Here is a 25,530-nt window from a genome sequence, read left to right as displayed (position 1 = left end):
TCTTTGCACCATACCTAGCAGTCAATTAAAGGCGCAATGGTATGTTAGTTTAATAGGTTTATGTAGGTGTATTACCTCTAACTCAGGGCTAAATATCTATTATACATTCTAAATTCCTGGTCTCAAGTCGTTATTATTTGTTTTATTTCCTACAAGAAACAGTAATTTACATACAAAGTTTTACTTAACATACTGATAATACGTTATACCAATATGTTACCGTTAATTGGTTCACTTGAAGTCTTTCGCTTCTGTCAAGTTTTCTTCTCCGGCACAATGGAATCCTTGAACAAATTCTTCATTTGATAGTTCTTGTCTCCGATTTGTTTTCCTGATACACAAAACTGAATGCACACATCTTGTGATAGTTCTCTAGTCTCCAAAGTTAATGGTGTTTTGTTGGCCCGCGGAGGAATATGCAAAGATTGCAAATAAGGAAGAAAATCTTTTAAAACATCTGATAATATTCTCGGAAGGCAGATGATGAAAATTATAATAACGTTATAGTGAACATTAGGGACAAAATGAGATTTACATACCAAATTTACTAAGAATTTGTAATTCATTTTTATTGCAGTTTCAAACTTTAGTTTTGTGCTTGCACCTGTTGCTTCGCAGAGTCATCTTCAGCGAGTCGTCTTTCTGCAGTTGCCAACAGATGTATGATCGCTTTGCTAAGTAAACTACATACAATGCAAGAACAACAGGAATATTTAATCCAAAGATTGGTCTTTGAAAATCCTTACACTTGTCTGTAGTGTATACAAAAGGCTATATTTGTTCCTATTTCTTAATTGAATTTAGTTGATGTTTTCTTTTTCTTTTTCAGAATTGTAAAAGAAGCCTTGTGAAACAAATCAAACACGAAAGTAAAAGCAGGACTTCGTTTAGTTTGACCAAGACTGACTTTCAGTCTTAATGTACAGGTAAAGAATCCCAACTGCAACCGGTCTCTTTTGTATGACCGCATTAAAGAGGGTTTTAGTTACATAATAAAGATGAGAATTAGATTGAATTTTTTGTCCTTCTTTACCTTGGTCCTGTAAGTGTAAATTATCTAGGAAATAAATAGATATATATTTTTATTAGCGAGAAATTGCCATCAAAACAAGTAATATTAACTAAGAAACACATGGGTCGTAGAAAGTCTAATGGCCTCTTCGTTGCGTTATCTTTTAGAGAAGGTTGGATGATCGTCGCGTGCTCAAAAGGACGGGATTATCTGACTCTCTGATTGAGTGAATCTGGAATGGACGGCACTCCAAGTGTCTTCAACATTTTCAGGCCAACAGAAAACAATTTAATAGCTTCCAAAGCATCTTTTCAACTATTTTGTATCAAATATTGAATATAGATAAGACGATTCGGGTGAAAATTGGCTTGCAGCAATATTCCATAATGTGCCGAAAGTAATGAGACTTTCGATAAAAGGAGCGTGCCCAGTTCTTTGAACCTGAATTCATGCCGTATTTTGGAATCTAATAAAGACCAACAATCCGTGCGTCATTTTTTCTAATCGTTAAATAGACTGTAAAGCTGAAATCTTTGAATATCGTAATTAGGAAAGCATTTACTGCTTTACAGCACCCAAACAAAAATGTCACAGAGAAGGTTAGAGTTTCGACATTAAAGGAAACGACTATGTAAAAACACTCTGCCTCTTTCGAACTGGGCCATTTTTTCTGACAGAGAAGAATGGTAGAGTTATGATTGTCAAGGTGCTTAATGAAAATGAACCATTATCTGGGTTGATCAGTAGTGCTCTATCACTTTATCTGTAATTATGAATTTCCGAGAAGCCGCTGGCCTACAGTTAGATAAATACCGTCCTGCTGTTCTGTTTCTTTATTCTGTTAAATAGTTTTACACGACCCGTCACCGAATACTGCAGCCAAATTATCCAAATTACGTGTTAAATATATCTGAAAAAAGTATTCACGCGATTATCCTGCTGGCATCACTTAGATTATGAAAAGACCTAAGATTTCTGTAGCTTAATATAATTGATACCTTTTGAAGTCCTTGAGAAAAATAACTTTCTAACTGTTATCGATCAAGGGGGTATAATATGACGATGCATCCTTGATTGCAGGTATTGAGTACGAGATTTTTCTGAAGACCTGAGCTTTATGAATACCGAGTCGTCCAAGAAATGACTGCGAGACAAAAGAACAACCTCTTGAAGTGGACGGTGAATGAAATTGTTGTTTTTCTTCTTTCTCTGGAATTCAATAAGGTTGTGATAGGTAAGTTATATCATCACTTCCTATTACAAAAAGGTCAAGATAATTTTCATAAACCAACAACGTATTTTTCATATTTTACTTTTGTCATGTGTTAAGGAAAAGTAATTCAAAAAGTGGATGCCTGGATTGATATATATTTATGGACTTATTTTGGTTGTAAATGATGCTAATATCAAATGTCTCAAATATTAATTGTATTATAAATTATATAATTGAGAACTTTCTACGATGTTGAAAATTCCTTATTGCTGTTACCCTTAAAAATCTACACAACTTTTTATCATTTTCTAGGACATTATTGTGAAATTTTGAATGAAATATTAAAATCTATGCGACTAAACTTATTCATTTTACTGATATAAAAATGGATTTGGTTGTTATTTTCATGATTTTTGAAGAAAGTTTGTTTGTATCGTCTGTCCTTCATTCAATCTCCAAAGAACACAAAGATTAATGAGCATCATTTTTTGAATTACAAACTTTTGCCTGGTCATTGCAGAAATGGCCATGTACTCGAATAGATATTCCATATATTTTAAATTTCAGAGATGCTTATCACCTGCGATTAACAGAAAACATACAAAAAATAAGAAGTATCATCTTATTGTTAAAGCTTTAAAAAAAACAACATAAAATCGATTCTTTTTAATTGCATGCAGAAATCATCTCTGATGTTTACATTTATATCATAATTATGTAAAAAAAAAATGTTACTTTGAATATTTTTTTTATTTAACATGTTTTATTTCAAGACTAGTGATAATTAAATCCTCATAAAAACGATCTGCAAATACGTTAAATTTGGCTTCTTGCAGACTTGGGACAAACGATCCATTTATTCAAAGGAATCAAATCCCCTTATCCTTACACACGTGTCTAATGTAACCGAGAAGAAAATCTGTCAATATATTGTAAAATAAATACTGAAATGTTTACATAAAACTTTTTAGTTTTAAAAAAATACAGAAATCGTGTATAAAAACATGGACATTTTTCAAAGTACACTTGTGCTTGTTGTTTTTGTCTTTCTTTAGGACATAGTCAACGTACCTTACCTACTGATAATTTTTCAAGATATTCTTAATGTAAGATTACAGTGCCATCAGATGTTCGTAGACAAAAAATCAGCATGCATTACCAGGGTTTTTGAAAAGATATCAATAGTTGAAAATTCATGTATAATTCAAAGAAAAATATACAAAAATTAATAAACATATATTCTAGATGTTTTGTTTATCCAAACTTGTTTTAGAAGATGTTTACAACGGCATATATACTCATTAAAATGTAGCACAAGTTCCTTTTCGTATTGGTACTCCTCAACTCCAGCTAGGGAAAAAGACAATAAAGTTCAAACTACGTTGCGTATGTCCTTAATGTTTAATTGTCAACAGGTAATATACTCCTAATGTCTTTCTTTACATTTTCTCCAACACTATTCCGGATTTCATCATTCTCCTTGTTTGATAAGATTATTTATTATTATATTGTATAGTAAACACAATAATTTTGGGAATGTAGAGATTTTTTCGAGAGTATTTTATAAGGTATGTCACTCGTGATATGAGTTATATTAAGGATTTAATGAGAAGTATATTTTTTAAGCATGCCAGTGACTCAAAATTCTGGGTCAATGTGCATCTCATTGAGCAAAAGTATATTTTAACCTTAAATTGTAACTTTTAGGTCAATCACTTTAACCTTTATCATATTTACCAAATATAATCATGGCAATAAATATAATCTTGAGTTATGTGAAATTAATACATGTAGTTTACTATACATTATTGAAAAAAATCCTTCAAATTAATGCGCGTACAGTATTGTGTGACCTTTTTTGCGCTAAAAAAAAAAGAAATCAAATTTGGGGTATTAAAAATCTAGATAGGCAACAGAGTATTTTCTTGTTATCAAGCTTTTTTATGACTTTAGTGCTGATCGGTTGAATGTTTCGTGTAATTTAAAATACTGAAAGAAAAAGTTTGGGTATATTGTGTAAATTAGGAGATATTGGTCAAAATATGTGATTTTCAGGAGAAAAAAAAATGTGAATTTTATCTTGACTTCTTAAATATATCTTCATTTTTTGGCAAAGTCTGTTGAATGAATGTGTAAAATTTGTTGTAAAAACATTAATTGAAACCTATATTTAATATTTCAAGCAAGTAATAGCGAAAAAAATTCTCCAAGTAAAAATATGTAGGGCTAAAGTTCAAATGTATAGACTTGAAGAATTTTCGTCTACATATCCGTCCACCACAAGAAATAGTACCCCATAAATCTTGTTTCTTTACAATTTTTGAGCAGTTTTTAAATTGAATATTTTATAATTTGCATTGTTTAATTCAAATATGTCATAAAAATTGAATTGTAAAAAATAATTTTGAAGTTAGAGGTTCTGAATAAACTTTTCTAAACAGCTGAACAGTGACATACTGTAAGTCACTTAGTTGTTGACGTACATTTGAGACATACTGACACAGTTCATTTTATTAATCTCATAAGATTTTTAAGCGTTACCTAGGCAATATGGTGCTGAGCAAAAAAGAAAGAAAATCCTACCCATGATTTGTGAAAAGTTTCTAGCAACAATTATATCAAATATATCTTCTAACTGAAGGCGTTGTTATGTTCTCGACATGAGAGGTGGACAGATTCGATAAGAAAAGGAAACGAGCGATTAAGGAAACATCAGACGATAAAAATGATGATATTTAATTGCATAATTCTAATGAAGACAGTAGCTATTTCCGCAATATTTCTACAACACCCACACTTATTGAAATATTCACATGAATTAGAACGTGTTTACACGTTAACTTCAGAAACGTGAGATAATTGCAGGTATGTGGATAACTAGTACCCGGTCTGTCAAACAACGCAAATCCTGAAGAAAAAAAATCTATTAGAATGGAGAGATGAAAAAGATTGGTGGAGAAACTTGATGTATTGTAAACATACATGTACCGCATTTCAGTGTTCAAAGCAGCATTTTAATACTGTTATCTACAGTGTAGTTTTTTTCCAAGAAGAGATTGCGAGCTGAGGACCTTTTTATTTTTTTTAATTACACTTCTTAATAAATAGAGTGAACTTGTTTAATACTTACATAAAAAAAATCTTCAGTTTCACACATTGATTCAGTAGAGTACATGTATTCATTGTTCTCTGTTATATAATATTTACAGCACAGGTTTTTGGAATCGCTTCAATTCGACTGACAAAACTTGGGGTATTAAAAATATATCTCTCTTATATCCATTTTTTGAAAGTAGGAATAAGCGATCCAAAGGCCTGTGAACTGAAATGTACACCAGAAAGTATATTAGCTATTGCTCTAACTATTTAAACTACATGTATTATTATTCAAAGATATTATCCCGCCTTGTGATAAAGCCATGTATCGACTTACGATCTTTGGAAATATATACATTTGTTGTCTGTCCCAGTTCTAAAATCATGCAGACATTTAAAAAAATATATTGTTTCATTTTGAAAATTCGTGAAATATGACCTGATACTTTCATCCAGGCATATTTCCTCGTTCTAACAAGTTTCTATCCTCATGAACTTTAAAACTGAAATGCAAAACTTTACTTGTATTCCAACTATTTTCAAAGATTTCAATTTCAAACTTCATTTTGAGACATTTTAAATTAAATAATAATTTTAAGAGTTATCGTTCCTGGCTGAGGAGTGGATATCCTTAAATGTGCCTTCTGGGTTATTGTTCATGAGAATATGAACTAAGATGATTTTAAAGAGACAACATATTATCAACTGTATAAGTAATGTATCAGTACTAGATTGGGTAAAATACAGAGCTGTCAACAACATAAAACAAAAACAAATCGTAAGAATAGATCCACGGGACATTTAGACCCCCAGTCGCTCAATATTTTTCTATTTTGTATATGTTACAATGTTTGACATCATAAGAAAGTACAGAAATGGTAAATGACAATACAAGAAAGCGTTATAAGGAATATGACTTTCTTACTTGAATAGTGAAAACTAAAGGCAGGCAGATGATGAAAATGCCGGTATTTTGACGGACAGAAACGGAAATCGTTAAGGATAAATAGATAAATTATAAGGCGTATTTTAGACGATCAAACCGTAAGCTTAACGCCTAAATCGTAAGGGTTGGCAACTCTGAAAATGGTAAATTAATTTATTCATGATTTAACGGTAAATTTAAATTGTTTAGACATATATTCACATTTGAATTTCAATAAAGAAAAACTAATAGTGGCAAAAGGAAAACGGAAAATCGGGGGGGGGGGGGGGGGTTGCAATGAACAGAAACGTCAAAGCGTTTAAGTTGGATATGAAATTCATTTCACTTGACATTTCAATGTAATACATGTATATATAATTCTCTCTTTCTTCTTCTTTACTTATATGTATATACCATAATTTAGCATGTAAGAATATACAGTACCAGGATACTTTGTTAATAATTATATACTGTAATTATAAACTAAGAGTGTGTCCCTAATTATGATGATGCTGTAGCAGTATGCCATTCTTTAGAATATGTGGTGTTGGTATGTGCATCTGATATCGAAAATTTATAATGTCAGCATATCTCTGACTGATAATACTTACATAGCGTTGGATGCTTTTAATAAGAATGATATTTTACTAATTTTCTATAAAAATGACATAATACTAATTGATTTGAACAATCTAAATCTTTCATAATTAAATGTACAAGAATGCCTCTTATAATAAGCAGACAGAACTTATATGCAACTTTACAGTAATTATGTTGCGTTAGTATACCTCAATTCGTTATTATATAGATGTAACGCACAGAATTGGGGCTGATTTTGTAAGGTCAAAGTTGCGTCATTCAACTCTAAAAGTTGACGTCCAAGTGTTGGAATATACATTATATCTTTTATATTGCGAATAATTGGTTCAAAATAAAGATGCATAAATTACTATATTAATACTGTAATTACAGTCTGACTAACAATGAATATAGTGATTGCATGTACAGCATGTATTTATTTTGAAAAGTTCTACGCCAGCGTACATGGTCTATAGTGTAACAGGTCGTTTTCCTTTTTTATATATCTGTATACTGTCGAATGATTTCATACTGGTCAAAGCCTTTTTCAGGCCCGCAAAAAATTGAAAATATATTATACAAATATGTTTAAACTGTATTGTGATAGAAATTTAACAAACCCTGGTTATATAGTATACAGAAAATCTGCAATATGTGTTGTTTATAAAATGTATGGTATATAAATTATAAATCGATAACCACGATTGTACAAGAAATATTTCAAGATCAGTTTATTAAAAAAAATGGTTCAGTGATGTAAATAATTCATCAAAAGGAAACATTGACAAAATCTTCAAGAAGAACTTTGGATTTGAAAAATATATCTATAAGTTATCTCTCAAAAGAGATGTACTTTTAAAATTTCGCTCTGCAAATTATCGTCTCCCAGTAGACAATGGAAGATGGTATGGTATACCACTTTGCGGAAGAATCTGTACACTCTGTAATACTTCTCAATTGCTGACGAATTTCATTATATCCTAGAATGTTAACTCAAAATGAAAAAAATCCTGAAAAAACTATGTTTATTTTAAAACTTTATGATGCTGTCTGTCCTCCTTGATATATTTCCTCCCTTTTTTTTCTTTTTCATATTTACTCATTTTCTGTAATCTTTTGTATTGTATGTGTGCCTCTGACCAATTTGTATAAAATGTATGTATGTTATTAATGTATCCCATGTACCAATATTTTGGTTTGGGTAAATAAATTGACCTTGATGGTATATAATGTTAGTGTTAGTATACCTCTAATTATAGCTAGAGTGTAAGTACTGGTAATTATTATTTGGCGTTTAGTAGGCCTGTAATAACAATTATATATAGTACAAGTTTGACTTGTATATTCTAAAAGATCTTATGAAAGAGAAGATATTTTAATAACATTATTTGCCGGAAATAAAATGTAAGCTTAGTGCTCAGATTTTTATACCTGTACTTTCTAAAGAAAGTTCGGTTATTTTTTTATTGTTACCCTTGTTTGTCCGTCCGTCCGTCTGTCACAATTTCTTCTTCCTCAAACCCTGCTTACAATATGATATATTTACTCAATACAAAAACCTAGTTCTCAAATTTAGGCAGTAGTCGGAAAGATGATTGGTGTGCAATAAGGTTTCGGAGTTTACATGTTCACTCTGGGAACCAATGGGGTCGAAAATAACGTTTTCTACAAAACCTTGGTTCCCAGAACCACTTATACATTTTACGCTGTAGCCAAATCGTCTTTTGGAAGATGGTTGTTGGTGTCCTGTAGATGTGCAAGAAGGTTTTGGAATTTTCATTTTCACCCAGGGGTCAAATGGGGAGTTCGAAAAACGACTTTTTTTACAGAAAAATCCTGGATCTCAGAACTCCTCTTACATTCTACCCTTTAGCCAAGTCATCTTTTGGACAATGATTGCTGATGTCCTGGTGTGCAATAAAATTTTGAAATTTTCATTTCATTTCTATGAAAATTTGCTTGCATAAATATATTTTTCAGAATTGTTTTAGAAACCATTTATAAATTATTCTAAAGAAGATAGTTATTCGCAAAATTATATTTTGGTCTTAGTCACAAGTTCTTTTGTAATTCGGGCCCTTGATTTCCAGAACTCCTCTTAGCCAAATCATATTTATACCCGCACTTTCTAAAGAAAGTTCGGGTACATTGTTATTATCCAGGTCCGTCTGTCACACTGAATCTTCTTCCTCAAACTACTCTTACATTTTAAGGAGTAGCGTATTCATCTTTTGGAATATGATTGGTGGTGCCCTGAACATGTGCAATTTTTTTTTTCACCCCGAGGGTCAAATGGGGGTCAAAATGACGTTTTTTTTCTTTTAAAAAAAATTGGTTCCCTGAATTCCTTTTACATCTTTTGCTGTAGCCCATTCATATATTGGAATGTGATTGGTGTGTCCTGTGATGTGCAATAAGATTTAAGAATTTCGATTTTCATCCTTGGGGCGACTGGGGGTAAAAAAAAAACCCCAACACTTTTCTTTTCCTACACAATCCTGGTTCCCTGAACCCCTCTTACATTTTTTGCAGTAGCCCATTCATATTTTGGAATATGATTGGAAGTGTCTTGTAGATGTGCAATAGAGTTTTGAAATATAGATTTTAACCTTGAGGGACGACTGGGATCTTGACAACTCTTAGGTTGTTAACCCCCCCCCCCCTTTCTACTGAAATTGCTTCGTACATTGAATTCATTGAAATAATAAATATCTGTACGAATGTACAATTGTTATCTGATTATCTGACTGAAAAATACCGTTCATTTTATCTAAATACGCTTAATCAAAATCTCTGGTGGCCTGACCTTTTTTTCTCATAACCCTAATATGTGTGCATGTGATCGATTTTTATCACTTGATGCCATCGAATACATTTAATTCTAAATCAATTAAAAGGGTAAATTTTAGAACATAAAAAGCTTGCCCTGAGGTTTAATTAAGGAATTTTGTACAAACAACAAATTCAGATCTGAAATTAATTGACATTAAATGTATGCACAAATATGTTTTCATTCATAATTTGATACATAATCATATGATCATGGGAGAGTCTACTCTTGGGCAGTAAAGCTGAACTATTTTCTTATTTTATCAACTTGAATATAAAATTTCTATTAAGTTGCACATTTTTAACTGAGTAAAAATGATTAAGTCGACTATCGGTACGACAGAGCGATAGTCGAGTACTGGAATACTCGTTGACATCCCCAGTTGCTAAGGATAGTGCTCTTAGTAAGTCTATCATAAGCACATGATACTCCCAACTGCAATTTGAAGGTGTATTTTGACTACAGACATTTTATGATAATATATTTCTAAAGTGGGCTATTTTAGTATCAATTTATTTTTTAAGACTGTGCAGGTTATCTTTATTGTTCAGCAAACGAAACTCTTCTTTTAAAAGACTAAACAGGATGCTGAATATTGAAAAAAATTTAAAGAAAAAAAGGAAAATATAGGACCCAAATTTGAATTACCTCCTTTGTCAACACTCAGTTAAACACAGTCATCTTCAGAAATTACAAATGATAGTTTATAAGTTAATTGAAACTTTAACAATGACTATTCGTTATAGGGATAGTTCCGCCTGGAGGAATTGAGGGTTTGTGGATCACAGATGTGAGTCTCAACGATAAAGTAAAGGATGACACGTACTTATGGATGCGGGCACCTGTCAGTAGGATGCAGTGTGCGTTAGAGTGCACAGCGGATACACGCTGTCTGTCTCATTTTTACAAAGAAACCAGCGCCACCTGCATTGCACAAGATGAAAAACTGGACTCCATGACCGTTCGAAATTCCTCTGGATTCTTAGCCTATGGCTTCCAAAATCCACGTATGATGCTACAATACTTCGTAGAAATATAGCCTACAGTTTTATGCTCACCTGTTGCTAAAGTTCATACAAAATTGATCAAAGACTGTCCTTCTGTCTGTCTGACAACTTTTTATATGTCTCTTACCGTGAAGTTTTCTTTAAACTTAGCATGTTGGTGTGTATAACTTAAAAGAAATGATCTCCCTTTTTGCCTTACAGTCAAAGGGTAGATAAGACAATCTTTTTGGGCCATAAGTTAATATTTATCTTTTGACCTGGGCTTATGATATTTAGCAAGTTGGTTTATCTTTATTATTCAAATCAACAGCCAAAAAGACACAAAGTAATTGTAATTTTTTTTTCAATATAACTATGTCTATAAAGACTAACCTCTGTATTTTAGCGGAATGTGGTGCTCCTTTTCTGTTTGACCGCCCTGCCAATCTGTGTTTCTGGAGGTCAGACGTAAAGGGCAACAGAACGACAGCACAGCAAGTGTGTGGTGCATATGGCGGTTCATTGGTTACCATAGATACAGTTGCCAAGAGAAGTGCCGTGTTGTCATACCCCAATTTTGGTACTAGATTGAAAGAAATCATGACAAATTTGAATAGTAACCGTTTCTTTGATTATTTTATTGTATTAATTGGAACTTTTGAAGTACTCAAAATCTTTCACAACGTTTGACAGCGTTAAGTTCATTTTTCAGCTAATACGCCTACAGGATGGCAACCATCCTTTCTGATTGATGGAAATGACGAAAATCAAGAAATGGACTTTCGGTTCAAGGATGGAAGTCCAGTTCCTTCGACCTTTTGGTCAGGTGGCTATCCAAGGAATAACACGGCAGAAAATTGCATTCACATTCCAACCTATGACCCCAACGGACTTTTTATACACTATGAGTGCCATAATAGTAATTATTACTTTGTCTGTCAGAAGCCCTAAACTTATTTGGGAAGGAAAAATTTGAAGAATATATACAAAGGAAATTTATTTAAGGGAAAACTATATTGTTGAATAATTCACTTTGCATTGGCTTTGCTTTTTGTTTAGCCATTATAGTTTATATCATCATATGCTAAGAAACTATCTCAATGAATGTACTATTACGTTATGATGTGATATGTGATACGATGTTACAGCAAGTTAATGTTAGAGTACTCTATCCAGTGATATTGCAATTTTGCATATTAAAAACAATGTTCAGTTGTGCAGTTTTTTTGCACTTTATATAGCTTAAATACATGGAATGTATTAAGATCTTTCAATGTCAATGTGAATTTGTTGATTTATGTTGAAAATTGTGAAATTCATGTTTACTCGCTGTGTTGTCTTAATTTCAATACGTTTAACTGTCAAGGAGACTTTTAGTAGTTCTTGCTTGATTTTTCCGATATTCTTTAAAAGGACAACATTCTTCTTTCATTATTTCAGATAGAAAAATCAACTTCATAATTAATTTTAAGCAATTTAATTTTTTTTTAGAAATATGTTTTGAATGATAATTTTTATTTAAAAAAAAAAACATTGACATAAAACTTCTTTATTGCTGATGCTGACGTCTATATGTATCGACTTTTTAATTAGATGTCACAATCTATTTATATTAACAGTACTAACACTTTTCACTGCGCTCAGATCTTGATGTAGCCTACGTTTAAAGTAGATTTTATTCATATCTTTGAAACTAGTCAGACAAACGGTATTATAAAATTTACTACAGATTATTTTATTGTTTTGGTAACCTTGGCAACACTGCTTATCAAAATTTACTTTAGAATGACGTTATCTTGATGTTTTCTCAATATAAACATAATTTTCTTGCAATGAGACAAAATTTTGAAATAATGTGGAAGATACTAGTATCTTATTTTTCAATGTCCATGGCACGAATTTAATCAAAAGATAACCAATTAATCGGATTATATATCTTGATCTTTTCATAGCTGTCTCAAGTCTGCGTAGAAGGAATCAAACTGAAGCAGGAATAGTCTGAAGAAATTTATTATTTAACTTCGAACTTTTTTAAATCCATGGTAACACTACATCAAATTTAAAGATAAACACACATAATCATGTATTTAAATGTGTTTTATTCGTGTTCTTAGTCTCATAGAAATAAACCAATAGATATTTTACTAGAGAAAGACATTGACGGAAAACTAATAACTAAACTTTATGATAAACGTGATGACTTAAACTTTTCCATTGTTAACTTCCCTTATTTATATAGTAAAGGCCATTTTTCACCAGCGTTTGGTGTTTATGTCTCCCAATTGTTTCGATACGCAAGAGCATGTTCTATGTTTGAACAGCTTCTAAACTGAAGAAAGCTACTGAAAAATAAGTTTATGGTTACAAGGGTTTCAACAATCTTATTAAAAGTCAGTATTTCGCAAATTCTATGGTCGATTCATTTATTTTGTGTGCAAATACAGTCTGTGGTAAGGCCGAATGTTGATTGACATATTTAATACAGATTGCCCGGCCATTACTTTCATACTTAATTGTTTACGGATTACTCAGTGTACCAGATCAAGACAAAGGACTTACGTTTTTTGGTTGATAAGGGATACTTACTCCTCCTTGACACCTGATCCTATGTCGGATGTTTTCAGAAGTCTGTTTATTGCTTATCTGACTAGGATTACTGTTCAGTATCTTTACCATTAAGGGCGAAAACAGATTATAGTATTCTAAGAAGTCATTTTAACACCATTGATGTAGTATACTTGTGCATCGATCACACAAAAAGCAGATCAAGACTATTTAATTATGCAAATGTATATGTAAAATATATGCTTACTCTTCCTAGGCACCTGACCCCAGGATCATGAAGCAGTCTTTGAAATAACTAGACTGAAGCTAGCAGCCAATAACAGCAGCCATTAAGCCCGTAGAAGCTAGCAGCCACTAAGGAAATTCATCAAAGGACTGAGAGTACTCTGACGCAATACTGTTTAATGCCTCATTTTCGACAATTTATAATTAATAATTAGATAATTAATGCAACACTTAATTATTAATTAATAATTCAAACACTTGGAGGCAGTTAAGCTCACCTGCATAAGGAAAATTATGCGGTTTCACAACAAACAAACAAACAAACAAAAAGAAGAAAATGTCACCATCTTTGACCGCTTAAGAATAAAACAGCATTGGATAGGTTAAGTACTTCCGGGAGAATCCCTTTTAGGCTCTTTTACGGGTCTCAGGAACATGATGGTGCCAAGAGGCTAACCTGAAATTTGCTTACTCCTAAAATTTACATTGATAAGGGTTTGAAGGTAATTTAATCTATTTTAAGTTATGATCCTTGAAGTGTGCTTCGAACAATTACTGGCTCAAGGTAAAAGGGTCCACAGGGCTATTATATACGGCCATAAAATTTAGGCTGAAGTGGTACCACCAAGTGGTGCCAAGGACGGGTTACATATTTCAAGCAGCTATTATACCTCTTATCTTATAAGTGTGCTTTAAATCATTACTGTGCAAGATAGAAGATTTCTAGGACTATCTTTCCCGCAATCGGTTTGAGGCTGTAACGGCACCACCAAGTGGTGCCAACGGTGGGGAACATCTTTCATGCTTTCATTTTTCAACCATCATTGACCACTAGAACAAACTAACACTAAACTGGAAAAAAGTTAAGGGCCTTAGGGAGTATCCTTTGTCAACTTTTTGACAGGTTCCAATGACTAGAAAAGGCCAGTTAGGTAACCCGAACTTTGTTGTTTTTCACATTGTCTATTGATATACAGATTAAAAGTCAGATGTTATACCCCTTATCTTTGAAGTGTGCTTCAAATCATTACTGGGGCAAGGTAGAGAGCCCCTAGGACTATCATTTCCCGCTATCAGAATGTTGCTGTAGTGGTACCACCAAGTGGTGCCATGGGTGGGGTACGTATTTCAAGCATTCATTTTGAAAGCATCTTTGACTACTAGAACAAAGTAACACTAGTGAAAGGTTAAGGACTTTAGGGAGAACCACTTGCCAGGTTTTGGAAGTGTCCCTAGGAAAGGAAGGGGCCAGTAAGCTAACCTGAAATTTGTTGTTTTTCACTTTGTGTTGTAATATACGGGTTAAAGGTCAGCTATTATACCTCTTATCTTTGAAGTGTGCTTCAAATCATTATTGGGGCAAGGTAGAGGGTCCCTTGGACTATCATTTCCCGCTATCAGAATGTTGCTGTAGTGGTACCACCAAGTGGTGCCATGGGTGGGGCACGTATTTCAAGCATTCATATTGAAAGCATCTTTGGCTACCAGAACAAAGTAACACTAGTGAAAGGTTAAGGACTTTAGGGAGAACCACTTGGCAGGTTTTGGAAGTGTCCCTTGGAAAGGAAGGGGCCAGTAAGCTAACCTGAAATTTGTTGTTTTTCACTTTGTGTTTTAATATACGGGTTAAAGGTCAGCTATTATACCCCCTTAACTTTGAAGTGTGCTTCAAATCATTACTGGGGCAAGGTAGAGAACCCCTAGGACTATCATTTCCCGCTATCAGAATGTTGCTGTAGTGGTACCACCAAGTGGTGCCATGGGTGGGGCACGTATTTCAAGCATTCATTTTGAAAGCATCTTTGGCTACTAGAACAAAGTAACACTAGTGAAAGGTTAAGGACCTTAGGGAGAACCACTTGCCAGGTTTTCGAAGGGTCCTGTTGAAGAAAAAGGGCCAGTAAGCTAACCTGAACTTTGTTGTTTTTCACTTTGTGTTTTAATATACGGGTTAAGGGACAGTTAATATACCCTTTATCTTTGAAGTGTGCTTCAAATCATTACTAAGGCAAAGTAGAGGGCCCCTAGGACTATCATTTCCTGCTATCAGAATGTTGCTGTAGTGGTACCACCAAGTGGTGCCAAGGGTGGGGTACGTATTTCAAGCATTCATTTTGAAAGCATCTTTGGTTACTAGAACAAAGTAACACTAGTGAAAGGTTGAGGACCTTAGGGAGAACCACTTGCCAGGTTTTCGAAGGGTCCTGTTGAAGAAAAAGGGCCAGTTAGCTAACCTGAAATTTGTTGTTTTTCGTTTGTGTTTTAATATACGGGTTAAAGGTCAGCTATTATACCCCTTATCGTTGAAGTGTGCTTCAAATCATTATTGGGGCAAGGTAGAGGGCCCCTAGGACTGTCATTTGCTGCTATCAAAATGTTGCTGTAGTGGTACCACCAAGTGGTGCCATGGGTGGGGACGTATTTCAAGCATTCATTTTGAAAGCATCTTTGGTTACTAGAACAAAGTAACACTAGTGAAAGGTTAAGGACCTTAGGGAGAATCACTTGCCAGGTTTTCGAAGGGTCCCGGGAAGTAAAAAGGCCAGTAAGCTAACCTGAACTTTGTTGTTTTTCACTTTGTGTTTTAATATACGGGTTAAAGGTCAGCTATTATACCCCTTTTCTTTGAAGTGTGCTTCAAATCATTACTGGGGCAAGGTAGAGGGCCCCTAGGACTATCATTTCCTGCTATCAGAATTAGACTGTAGTGGTACCACCTAGTGGTGCCATGAGTGGGGGACGTATTTCAAGCATTCATTTTGAATGCATCTTTGGCTACTAGAACAAAGTAACCCTAGTGAAAGGTTAAGGACCTTAGGGAGAACCACTTGCCAGGTTTTGGAAGTGTCCTTAGGAAAGGAAGGGGCCAGTTAGCTAACCTGAACTTTGTTGTTTTTCACTTTTTGTTTTAATATACGGGTTAAAGGTCAGCTATTATACCTCTTATCTTTGAAGTGTGCTTCAAATCATTATTGGGGCGAGGTAAAGGGTCCCTTGGACTATCATTTCCTGCTATCAGAATGTTGCTGTAGCGGTACCACCAAGTGGTGCCATGGATGGGGCACGTATTTGAAGCATTCATATTGAAAGCATTTTTGGCTACCAGAACAAAGTAACACTAGTGAAAGGTTAAGGACCTTAGGGAGAACCACTTGCCAGATTTCCGAAGGGTCGTGTTGAAGAAAAAGGGCCAGTAAGCTAACCTGAACTTTGTTGTTTTTCACATTGTGTTTTTATATACAGGTTAAAGGTCAGCTATTATACCCCTTTTCTTTGAAGTGTGCTTCAAATCATAACTGGGGCAAGGTAGAGGGCCCCTAGGACTATCATTTCCTGCTATCAAAATGTTGCTGTAGTGGTACCACCAAGTGGTGCCATGGGTGGGGGACGTATTTGAAGCATTCATTTTGAAAGCATCTTTGGTTACTAGAACAAAGTAACACTAGTGAAAGGTTAAGGACCTTAGGGAGAATCACTTGCCAGGTTTTCGAAGGGTCCCGGGGAAGTAAAAGGGCCAGTAAGCTAACCTGAACTTTGTTGTTTTTCACTTTGTGTTTTAATATACGGGTTAAAGGTCAGCTATTATACCCCTTTTCTTTGAAGTGTGCTTCAAATCATTACTGGGGCAAGGTAGAGGGCCCCTAGGACTATCATTTCCCGCTATCAGAATGTTGCTGTAGTGGTACCACCTAGTGGTGCCATGAGTGGGGGACGTATTTCAGTCATTCATTTTGAATGCATCTTTGGCTACTAGAACAAAGTAACACTAGTGAAAGGTTAAGGACCTTAGGGAGAACCACTTGCCAGGTTTTCCAAAAGTCCCTTGGAAAAGAAGGGGCCAGTTAGCTAACCTGAACTTTGTTGTTTTTCACTTTTTGTTTTAATATACGGGTTAAAGGTCAGCTATTATACCCCTTTTCTTTGAAGTGTGCTTCAAATCATTACTGGGGCAAGGTAGAGGGCCCCTAGGACTATCATTTCCCGCTATCAGAATGTTGCTGTAGTGGTACCACCAAGTGGTGCCATGGGTGGGACACGTATTTCAAGCATTCATTTTGAAAGCATCTTTGGCTACTAGAACAAAGTAACACTAGTGAAAGGTTGAGGACCTTAGGGAGAACCATTTGCCAGGTTTCCGAAAAGTCCTGTTGAAGAAAAAGGGCCAGTAATCTAACCTGAACTTTGTTGTTTTTCACTTTGTGTTTTAATATACGGGTTAAAGATCAGCTATTATACCCCTTATCTTTGAAGTGTGCTTCAAATCATAACTGGGGCAAGGTAGAGGGCCCCTAGGACTATCATTTCCCGCTATCAGATTGGTGCTGTAGTGGTACCACCAAGTGGTGCCATGGGTGGGACACGTATTTCAAGCATTCATTTTGAAAGCATCTTTGGCTACTAGAACAAAGTAACACTAGTGAAAGGTTGAGGACCTTAGGGAGAACCATTTGCCAGGTTTTCGAAGGGTCCTGTTGAAGAAAAAGGGCCAGTAAACTAACCTGAACTTTGTTGTTTTTCACTTTGTGTTTTAATATACGGGTTAAAGATCAGCTATTATACCCCTTATCTTTGAAGTGTGCTTCAAATCATAACTGGGGCAAGGTAGAGGGCCCCTAGGACTATCATTTCCCGCTATTAGAATGTTGCTGTAGTGGTACCACCAAGTGGTGCCATGGGTGGGACACGTATTTCAAGCATTCATTTTGAATGCATCTTTGGCTACTAGAACAAAGTAACACTAGTGAAAGGTTGAGGACCTTAGGGAGAACCATTTGCCAGGTTTTCGAAGGGTCCTGTTGAAGAAAAAGGGCCAGTAAACTAACCTGAACTTTGTTGTTTTTCACTGTGTTTTAATATACGGGTTAAAGGTCAGCTATTATACCCCCTTAACTTTGAAGTGTGCTTCAAATCATAACTGGGGCAAGGTAGAGGGCCCCTAGGACTATCATTTCCTGCTATCAAAATGTTGCTGTAGTGGTACCACCAAGTGGTGCCATGGGTGGGGGACGTATTTGAAGCATTCATTTTGAAAGTATCTTTGGTTACTAGAACAAAGTAACACTAGTGAAAGGTTAAGGACCTTAGGGAGAATCACTTGCCAGGTTTTCGAAGGGTCCCGGGGAAGTAAAAGGGCCAGTAAGCTAACCTGAACTTTGTTGTTTTTCACTTTGTGTTTTAATATACGGGTTAAAGGTCAGCTATTATACCCCTTATCTTTGAAGTGTGCTTCAAATCATTACTGGGGCAAGGTAGAGGGCCCCTAGGACTATCATTTCCCGCTATCAGAATGTTGCTGTAGTGGTACCACCTAGTGGTGCCATGAGTGGGGGACGTATTTCAGTCATTCATTTTGAATGCATCTTTGGCTACTAGAACAAAGTAACACTAGTGAAAGGTTAAGGACCTTAGGGAGAATCACTTGCCAGGTTTTCGAAGGGTCCCGGGGAAGTAAAAGGGCCAGTAAGCTAACCTGAACTTTGTTGTTTTTCACTTTGTGTTTTAATATACGGGTTAAAGGTCAGCTATTATACCCCTTTTCTTTGAAGTGTGCTTCAAATCATTACTGGGGCAAGGTAGAGGGCCCCTAGGACTATCATTTCCCGCTATCAGAATGTTGCTGTAGTGGTACCACCAAGTGGTGCCATGGGTGGGACACGTATTTCAAGCATTCATTTTGAAAGCATCTTTGGCTACTAGAACAAAGTAACACTAGTGAAAGGTTGAGGACCTTAGGGAGAACCATTTGCCAGGTTTTCGAAGGGTCCTGTTGAAGAAAAAGGGCCAGTAAACTAACCTGAACTTTGTTGTTTTTCACTTTGTGTTTTAATATACGGGTTAAAGGTCAGCTATTATACCCCTTATCTTTGAAGTGTGCTTCAAATCATAACTGGGGCAAGGTAGAGGGCCCCTAGGACTATCATTTCCTGCTATCAAAATGTTGCTGTAGTGGTACCACCAAGTGGTGCCATGGGTGGGGGACGTATTTCAGTCATTCATTTTGAATGCATCTTTGCCTACTAGAACAAAGTAACACTAGTGAGAGGTTAAGGACCTTAGGGAGAACCACTTGCCAGGTTTTCCAAAAGTCCCTTGGAAAAAAAGGGGCCAGTTAGCTAACCTGAACTTTGTTGTTTTTCACTTTGTGTTTTAATATACGGGTTAAAGGTCAGCTATTATACCTCTTATCTTTGAAGTGTGCTTCAAATCATTATTGGGGCAAGGTAGAGGGTCCCTTGGACTATCATTTCCCGCTATCAGAATGTTGCTGTAGTGGTACCACCAAGTGGTGCCATGGGTGGGGCACGTATTTCAAGCATTCATATTGAAAGCATCTTTGGCTACCAGAACAAAGTAACACTAGTGAAAGGTTAAGGACCTTAGGGAAAACCACTTGCCAGGTTTTGGAAGTGTCCTGTTGAAGGAAAAGGGCCAGTAAGCTAACCTGAACTTTGTTGTTTTTACACTTCAAAGGTAAGGGAGGTAGTAGTCTTTCTTTAACTTCATCTCACAATGCAATGTAAAAAAAAGTTTGGTTTAGTCTACTGGTCCCTTCCAGGGCCAGAGAGCCGGAGATCCCTCAAAAAGTTGACAAGATATACTAAATAAGAATACTTACCCATAGTAGTGCTATTTTAAATGTTGTCCAAAGATGACAAAGAGAAAATTGCTAACAATTTGGTCCCAAACCTTAACACTACTTAATGGCACCCCTACAATCCAAATGTGACAGTGGGAAACGATAGCCCTATTTTGCCTCAGTCTTGGTTGAATGCACTATTCAAAGGCAAGGTTGATAATTGCTGATATTTAACGCTTTCAAACAATAGATCGTCCTTGGGAAGAGGGTATGCAGTGACCTTGAATCAATTTTTTAGATGAAAGATCAACGTCAGAAAATAGCTTTGCATAAGAAAACTTTGTTCAGAGTATGTCTTCTCTCTCCTTGGCCTTACCTGGCTCAAACTTTACTCACAGAGTATCCATTGGCGAAGGGTGTTCAAGGACTTGAACCATTTTTTTCAAACACATGTCAAGGTAAAGAAAACCTCCTTGTGTAAAATCCTTGTTCAGAGCATATTTTCTCCCCGCTTGGCTCTTTTGAGCTCATACTTTATACTTAGAGTCCTCTCGGGTAGAGGGTTTGCGGTGACATTGAGCCAATTTTCTAGATGAAAGGTGAAGGTAAGAAAATCTCTTTGCATAAACATATACTTGTCTAGAGCAAACGTTCTTTCTATTTTTTATAGATGAAAGGTCAAAGTCAGTAAACTCTTTGTGTACAATCCTTGTCTAGGGTTTATTTTTTTCTCTCGTTTGCCCTACCTGGATGAAACATTTATTTTCTAGGATGGTTGTCAAGTTTATAGAAAACCTCTGCAAATAAATTTCTTTTTCATTTTTCCTTCCATCCAGGTCACAAAGAAAACTACAACTGAGTTCAAGGCTTAAATCCATTACAAAATACATGACTGTTTTCATATTTTGAGTATGCAAAAATGAACCAAATTATGTTCGAAAATTACTCACATAGACCCTCACCAGACTTATTGCAGACCGGTAAACGGGTAAACAGGGTACAAATACCATAATTACTATATGGGCCTGTACAAAATTGGACTAGGCAGCAATTAATCATCATTATTCTAATCAAAATAACAAGAAACACACTAGAGGTGTGATAAAATATATAGAGAAACAAAGGGTTAATTTCTATTGTAAAACGTTATATTTTGTATGTTGTTAAACCATTCCCTCACGTTGATTTGGTCCCTCCCTTCGACAAGAACCAAATATCATGGCACTTTGGAAAAGTTTGCTAACATAAACTCACCCTATGAATGCAAAATTTTGGGAACAGCATTATATTGAGTATTTTGTTAGGCAAGTGTTCCACCCCACCCCCACCCCCCACCCCAACCACCACCAGCCTTTATTTGTAGCTCATTTGATCTGACGGATCAAATAAACTTTTATTTCTGATTATAATCTCTATTGTTGTTGTTGTCTTTGGCGTAAAATTTTTACAATATTATCTTCTCAAGAACTGCTGGACCAGTTTAAGCAAAATTTCCTAAAAGTTTCCTTGGGTAAAGGGGATTTAAGTTTGTTCAAATAAGGGTAAAGCTCATTTTAAGGAGATATAAGATGACTGAAAATTTCAAAAGTCTTATTCTCAAGAACCACTGAGTCAGAAAAGTTTGATTTATTTGAAAGCTTCATAACATAGTGTAGATTTAATTTGTCCACACATGACCACCAGGGATAGAGTGGGGCCATAAGAGGCAATTAAAGTTTTATAATGGAACGTATAAGAAATACAAACTTTTCAAGACCCACTTGGCAAGAGCAATGGAAACTTATTGCGATAGCTTCATTACATATTATGGAATCAAAATTGTTTTTACAAAGCACTACTCCTCCTACCGTTTTATCTAATTTGAATGAGACTGTACAAGTAGATTATACTAAGATACATTATTCTGTTAATCTTCTTTAAAGAGATTTAGTTGAACAGTGTTGTCATGGTTAGTAAGGTAGATACAGTCAAACCTCATTATCTCAAACTAGATGGGGCCACTATTAAAGTTTGAGATATCCGATGATTCGAGACAACCTTGAATTTATACATGTTATAGGTGGATTCATGAATCCCTATTTGACCCCCAGGGTGAAAATGAAAACTCCAAAACATTATTGCACATCTACAGGACACCACCCTCCATTTTCCATAAGATGATTAGGCTACTGTGTACAAGAGGCCCAGCGGCCACTTCGCTCACTTGAGCACTGTGGCTAGGAAAAAAGCAAAAATCAGTTTAGTATTGAAAAGCTTAAATGCATAAGTCGTCCCAACCTACCCCTAAAAGGGAGTGGGGATATGATTTGAACAAATTAAGATCTACACTAACTCAGGATGCTTACATAATTTTTTGACTGTGACTTTTTTCTCTACAAGTTTGAACTTTTACTGTGGCCCCACCCTACCGCTGGAGGTCATGATTTGAATAAACTTGAATCTACACTATCTGAGGATGCTTCCATATATATATGACAAAAGATTTTTCCTATATATTCCTATGTAAAACTTTGATCGTTCATTGTGGCCCCACCCTTACCCGGGGGTCATGATTTGAACAAACTTGAATCTACACCACCTGAGGATGCTTCCACATAATTTTGACCAATCATAGCTTTGCTGTTCTTGAGAAGAAGATTTTTGAAGATTTTTCCTATATACTTTATGAAAAACTTTGATCTTCCATTGTGGCCCCACCCTACCTCCGGGGGTCATGATTTGAACAAATTTGAATCTATACCACCTGCAGATGCTTCCATATATATTTGACCAATTATAGCTTTGCTGTTCTTGAGAAGAAGATATTTCCTATATACTCCTATGTTAAACTTTGATCGACTATTGTGGCCCCACCCTACCCCGGGGATCATGATTTGAACAAACTTGAATCTACACCACCTGAGAATGCTTCCATATAAATATGACCAATCATAGCTTTGCTATTCTTGAGATAAAGATTTCTGATGATGTTTCCTATATATTCCTATGTAAAACTTTGATTGTCCATTGTGGCCCCACCCTACCCCCGGGGTTCATGATTTGAACAAACTTCAATCTACATTATCTGACACTAATTCCATATGAGTTTCATCTTTCCTGGCCCATTGGTTCTTGAGAAGAAGATTTTTCAATAATGCCATTAATCCCCTTCACCCAAGGATACTTTGTGCCAAGTTTGATTGAAATTGGTCCAGTAGTTCTGGAGAAGAAGATGAAAATGTGAAAAGTTTACGACAACGCCAATGACAACGACGACAGACAACGGACAAATTTTGATCAGAAAAGTTCACTTGAGCCTTCGGCTCAGGTGAGCTAAAAATGTTAGAGGGGTTCTGGGAACCAGGGGCTTTTTGTATAAAAGGTCATTTTTCGACCCCATATGACCCTAAGGGTAAAAATGAAAATTCCAAAACCTTATTGCACATCTACGGGACACCATCAATCATCTTCCATAAGATGATTAGGCTACTGTGTAAAATGTAAGAGGAGTTCTAGGAACCAGGAATTTTTTGCATTTTTACCTCCATTTGACCCCAGGGTAAAAATGAAAATTCAGAAACCTGAATGCTCATATACAGGACACCACCAATCATGTTCCAAAAGATGATTAGGATACTATTTTAAATGTAAGAGGAGTTCTGAGAACGAGGTTTTAGTAGAATGAAATATGAAGATAAAACGGTATTCAATCTCAGAAGTCCAATGAAACGATACAAATTTGAAGCAGAGCAAACGCGGACCTCAAAAATTAGAGGTGGGCTCAGGTGCCATGGAGGAGTAAACATCCTCTTCCGACCGGTCAAATCCGTCGTCTGCTCCTTGTCATGATCGGGAAACAAAAACCAGATAAATCCGCAGACAGTTCAGTGTATAAATAATATCATAACAATTAGTATGAGAAACGTCAGTCAGCATTTGACTCAATAATAGGTTGTATGTGCTGACAAGGTCATTGTATCGACCTAAAAACTTGCGAAAAGGTGACTTCAAACGACACTGTTGACACCCTTATTTCGTCAACTTGTTTGTCAATAGCTTGCCTCGTTTTAGAAATTGTTCATACGTAGAGCATGCTGTAGCGTATCGAATCAACTGAGATACATAAACACCATATGCAGGTGATAAGGGTAAAATTAAAAATTTCAAAGCCTTATTGCAAACCTTCAGGACACCGCCTATCATATTCCAAAAGACTGATTGGTTACTGCGTAAAATATAAGAGGAGTTTGAGGAAGAAGCAAATGTGACAGACAGACGGACGGAATAGGGTAACAACATTACAAGAAAACTGTACAGGACCTGGATATCGAATATCTGAAACATAATCCTCCACCGTGTTCATGTTCTTCTTCACCCTATAAATAGTCCTGCTGGACACGTTATTACTGGTGACGTAAATATAGTTAATAATGAGGACCTTAGATAATTAATTTTAAAAGGTCCTAAATATAGGGAACCCCGATCCTTCAACTGGCGTCGAAATTTCTTAAATATTATGGATTCTGTAGAGGATTACGCCAGGCGATGGGCCAGATATGAAAAAGAACACCTTGACACTTTGTCAGAATGGATTAAATGTATCAAATGTATGTTAAAATCGCGCATTTAAAGATTGATGCGCAATATGAGAATCATCTATCCTTCTGTATTCAATAATCCAGAAGTGAAAAAAGAAATAGATAAATTATATGATTAGTACGTACTGGTCCCTGCTGACAGCTCAGGTAACAACATTGTCTTTGTTTGTAAGGCTCATTATATTAAATGTATTTTAGAGGAACTTGGATTTAATTCTACAAGTGGTAATCCAAATTATACTCATAGTTCCTTTTCTAAAGAAGACATTCTTCAAAATCATGTCAGTTTTGAATATTTTTAATATTGCAAACAACCAAAATGAATTTGAATTACCATATCTATATTGGATTCCGAAACTTCACAAAAATCCTTACAAACAAAGATACATAGCGGGTTCCAGTAAATGTTCAACCAAGCCTCTTTCTTTACTCCTCACTAAGATATTAACAGTAGTGAAGGAGAAACTTCAAGAGTACTGTGCAACAATATATTCGAGAAATGGTGTAAATCAGATGTGGATACATAAAAATTCTAAGGAACTTTATGACAATTTGAAATCACAAGAATTTACCAAAATCAACAGCTTAAAAACTTTTCAACTTCATACACAACCATTCCCCACGATAAATTAAGCTGTATGCTTTCGGATATAAGTCAAAGAGTAAGACAATGTATTTTGTCAAAGACAATTAATATTCTCTATGTTGCGAGCTTACAGCTATTAGCTCGTCTTATTTTGTTGTACAAGATGGAATTCCCATGGGTACGAATTGCGCCCCGTTATTAGCAGACCTTTTTTTATTCATATGAAGCAGAATTTGTCCAAAATCTTATACATGAAAAGAAGAGAACACTTGACGTGGCCTTCAACTCGACATTTAGATATATCGACGACGTATTGTCAATTAACAATGGTTATTTCCATTCTTATGTCGATACGATAT

General features: G+C 35.4%; 1 protein-coding gene across 1 annotated transcript; it reads left to right on the top strand.

The window, feature by feature from the left end:
• The first annotated feature begins 1,164 nt into the window (after positions 1 to 1,164).
• LOC133199371 (uncharacterized) lies at positions 1,165 to 11,966 on the top strand. Its single transcript, XM_061335179.1, has 4 exons — positions 1,165 to 2,246; positions 10,402 to 10,662; positions 11,048 to 11,221; positions 11,354 to 11,966. The coding sequence occupies exons 1-4, from the start codon at positions 2,153 to 2,155 to the stop codon at positions 11,590 to 11,592; spliced, it is 768 nt and encodes a 255-aa protein (XP_061191163.1). The 5' UTR covers positions 1,165 to 2,152; the 3' UTR covers positions 11,593 to 11,966.
• The last annotated feature ends 13,564 nt before the right edge of the window (positions 11,967 to 25,530 follow it).

Source organism: Saccostrea echinata, unplaced genomic scaffold, assembly GCF_033153115.1.
Source record: "Saccostrea echinata isolate AGI-Se365-2 ecotype Australia unplaced genomic scaffold, CSIRO_AGI_Sech_v1 ptg000034l, whole genome shotgun sequence".
NCBI classification, from domain to species: domain Eukaryota; kingdom Metazoa; phylum Mollusca; class Bivalvia; order Ostreida; family Ostreidae; genus Saccostrea; species Saccostrea echinata.
The sequence above is the reverse complement of the archived record's forward strand: the minus strand, read 5'-3'. Positions and strand labels throughout refer to the sequence as shown.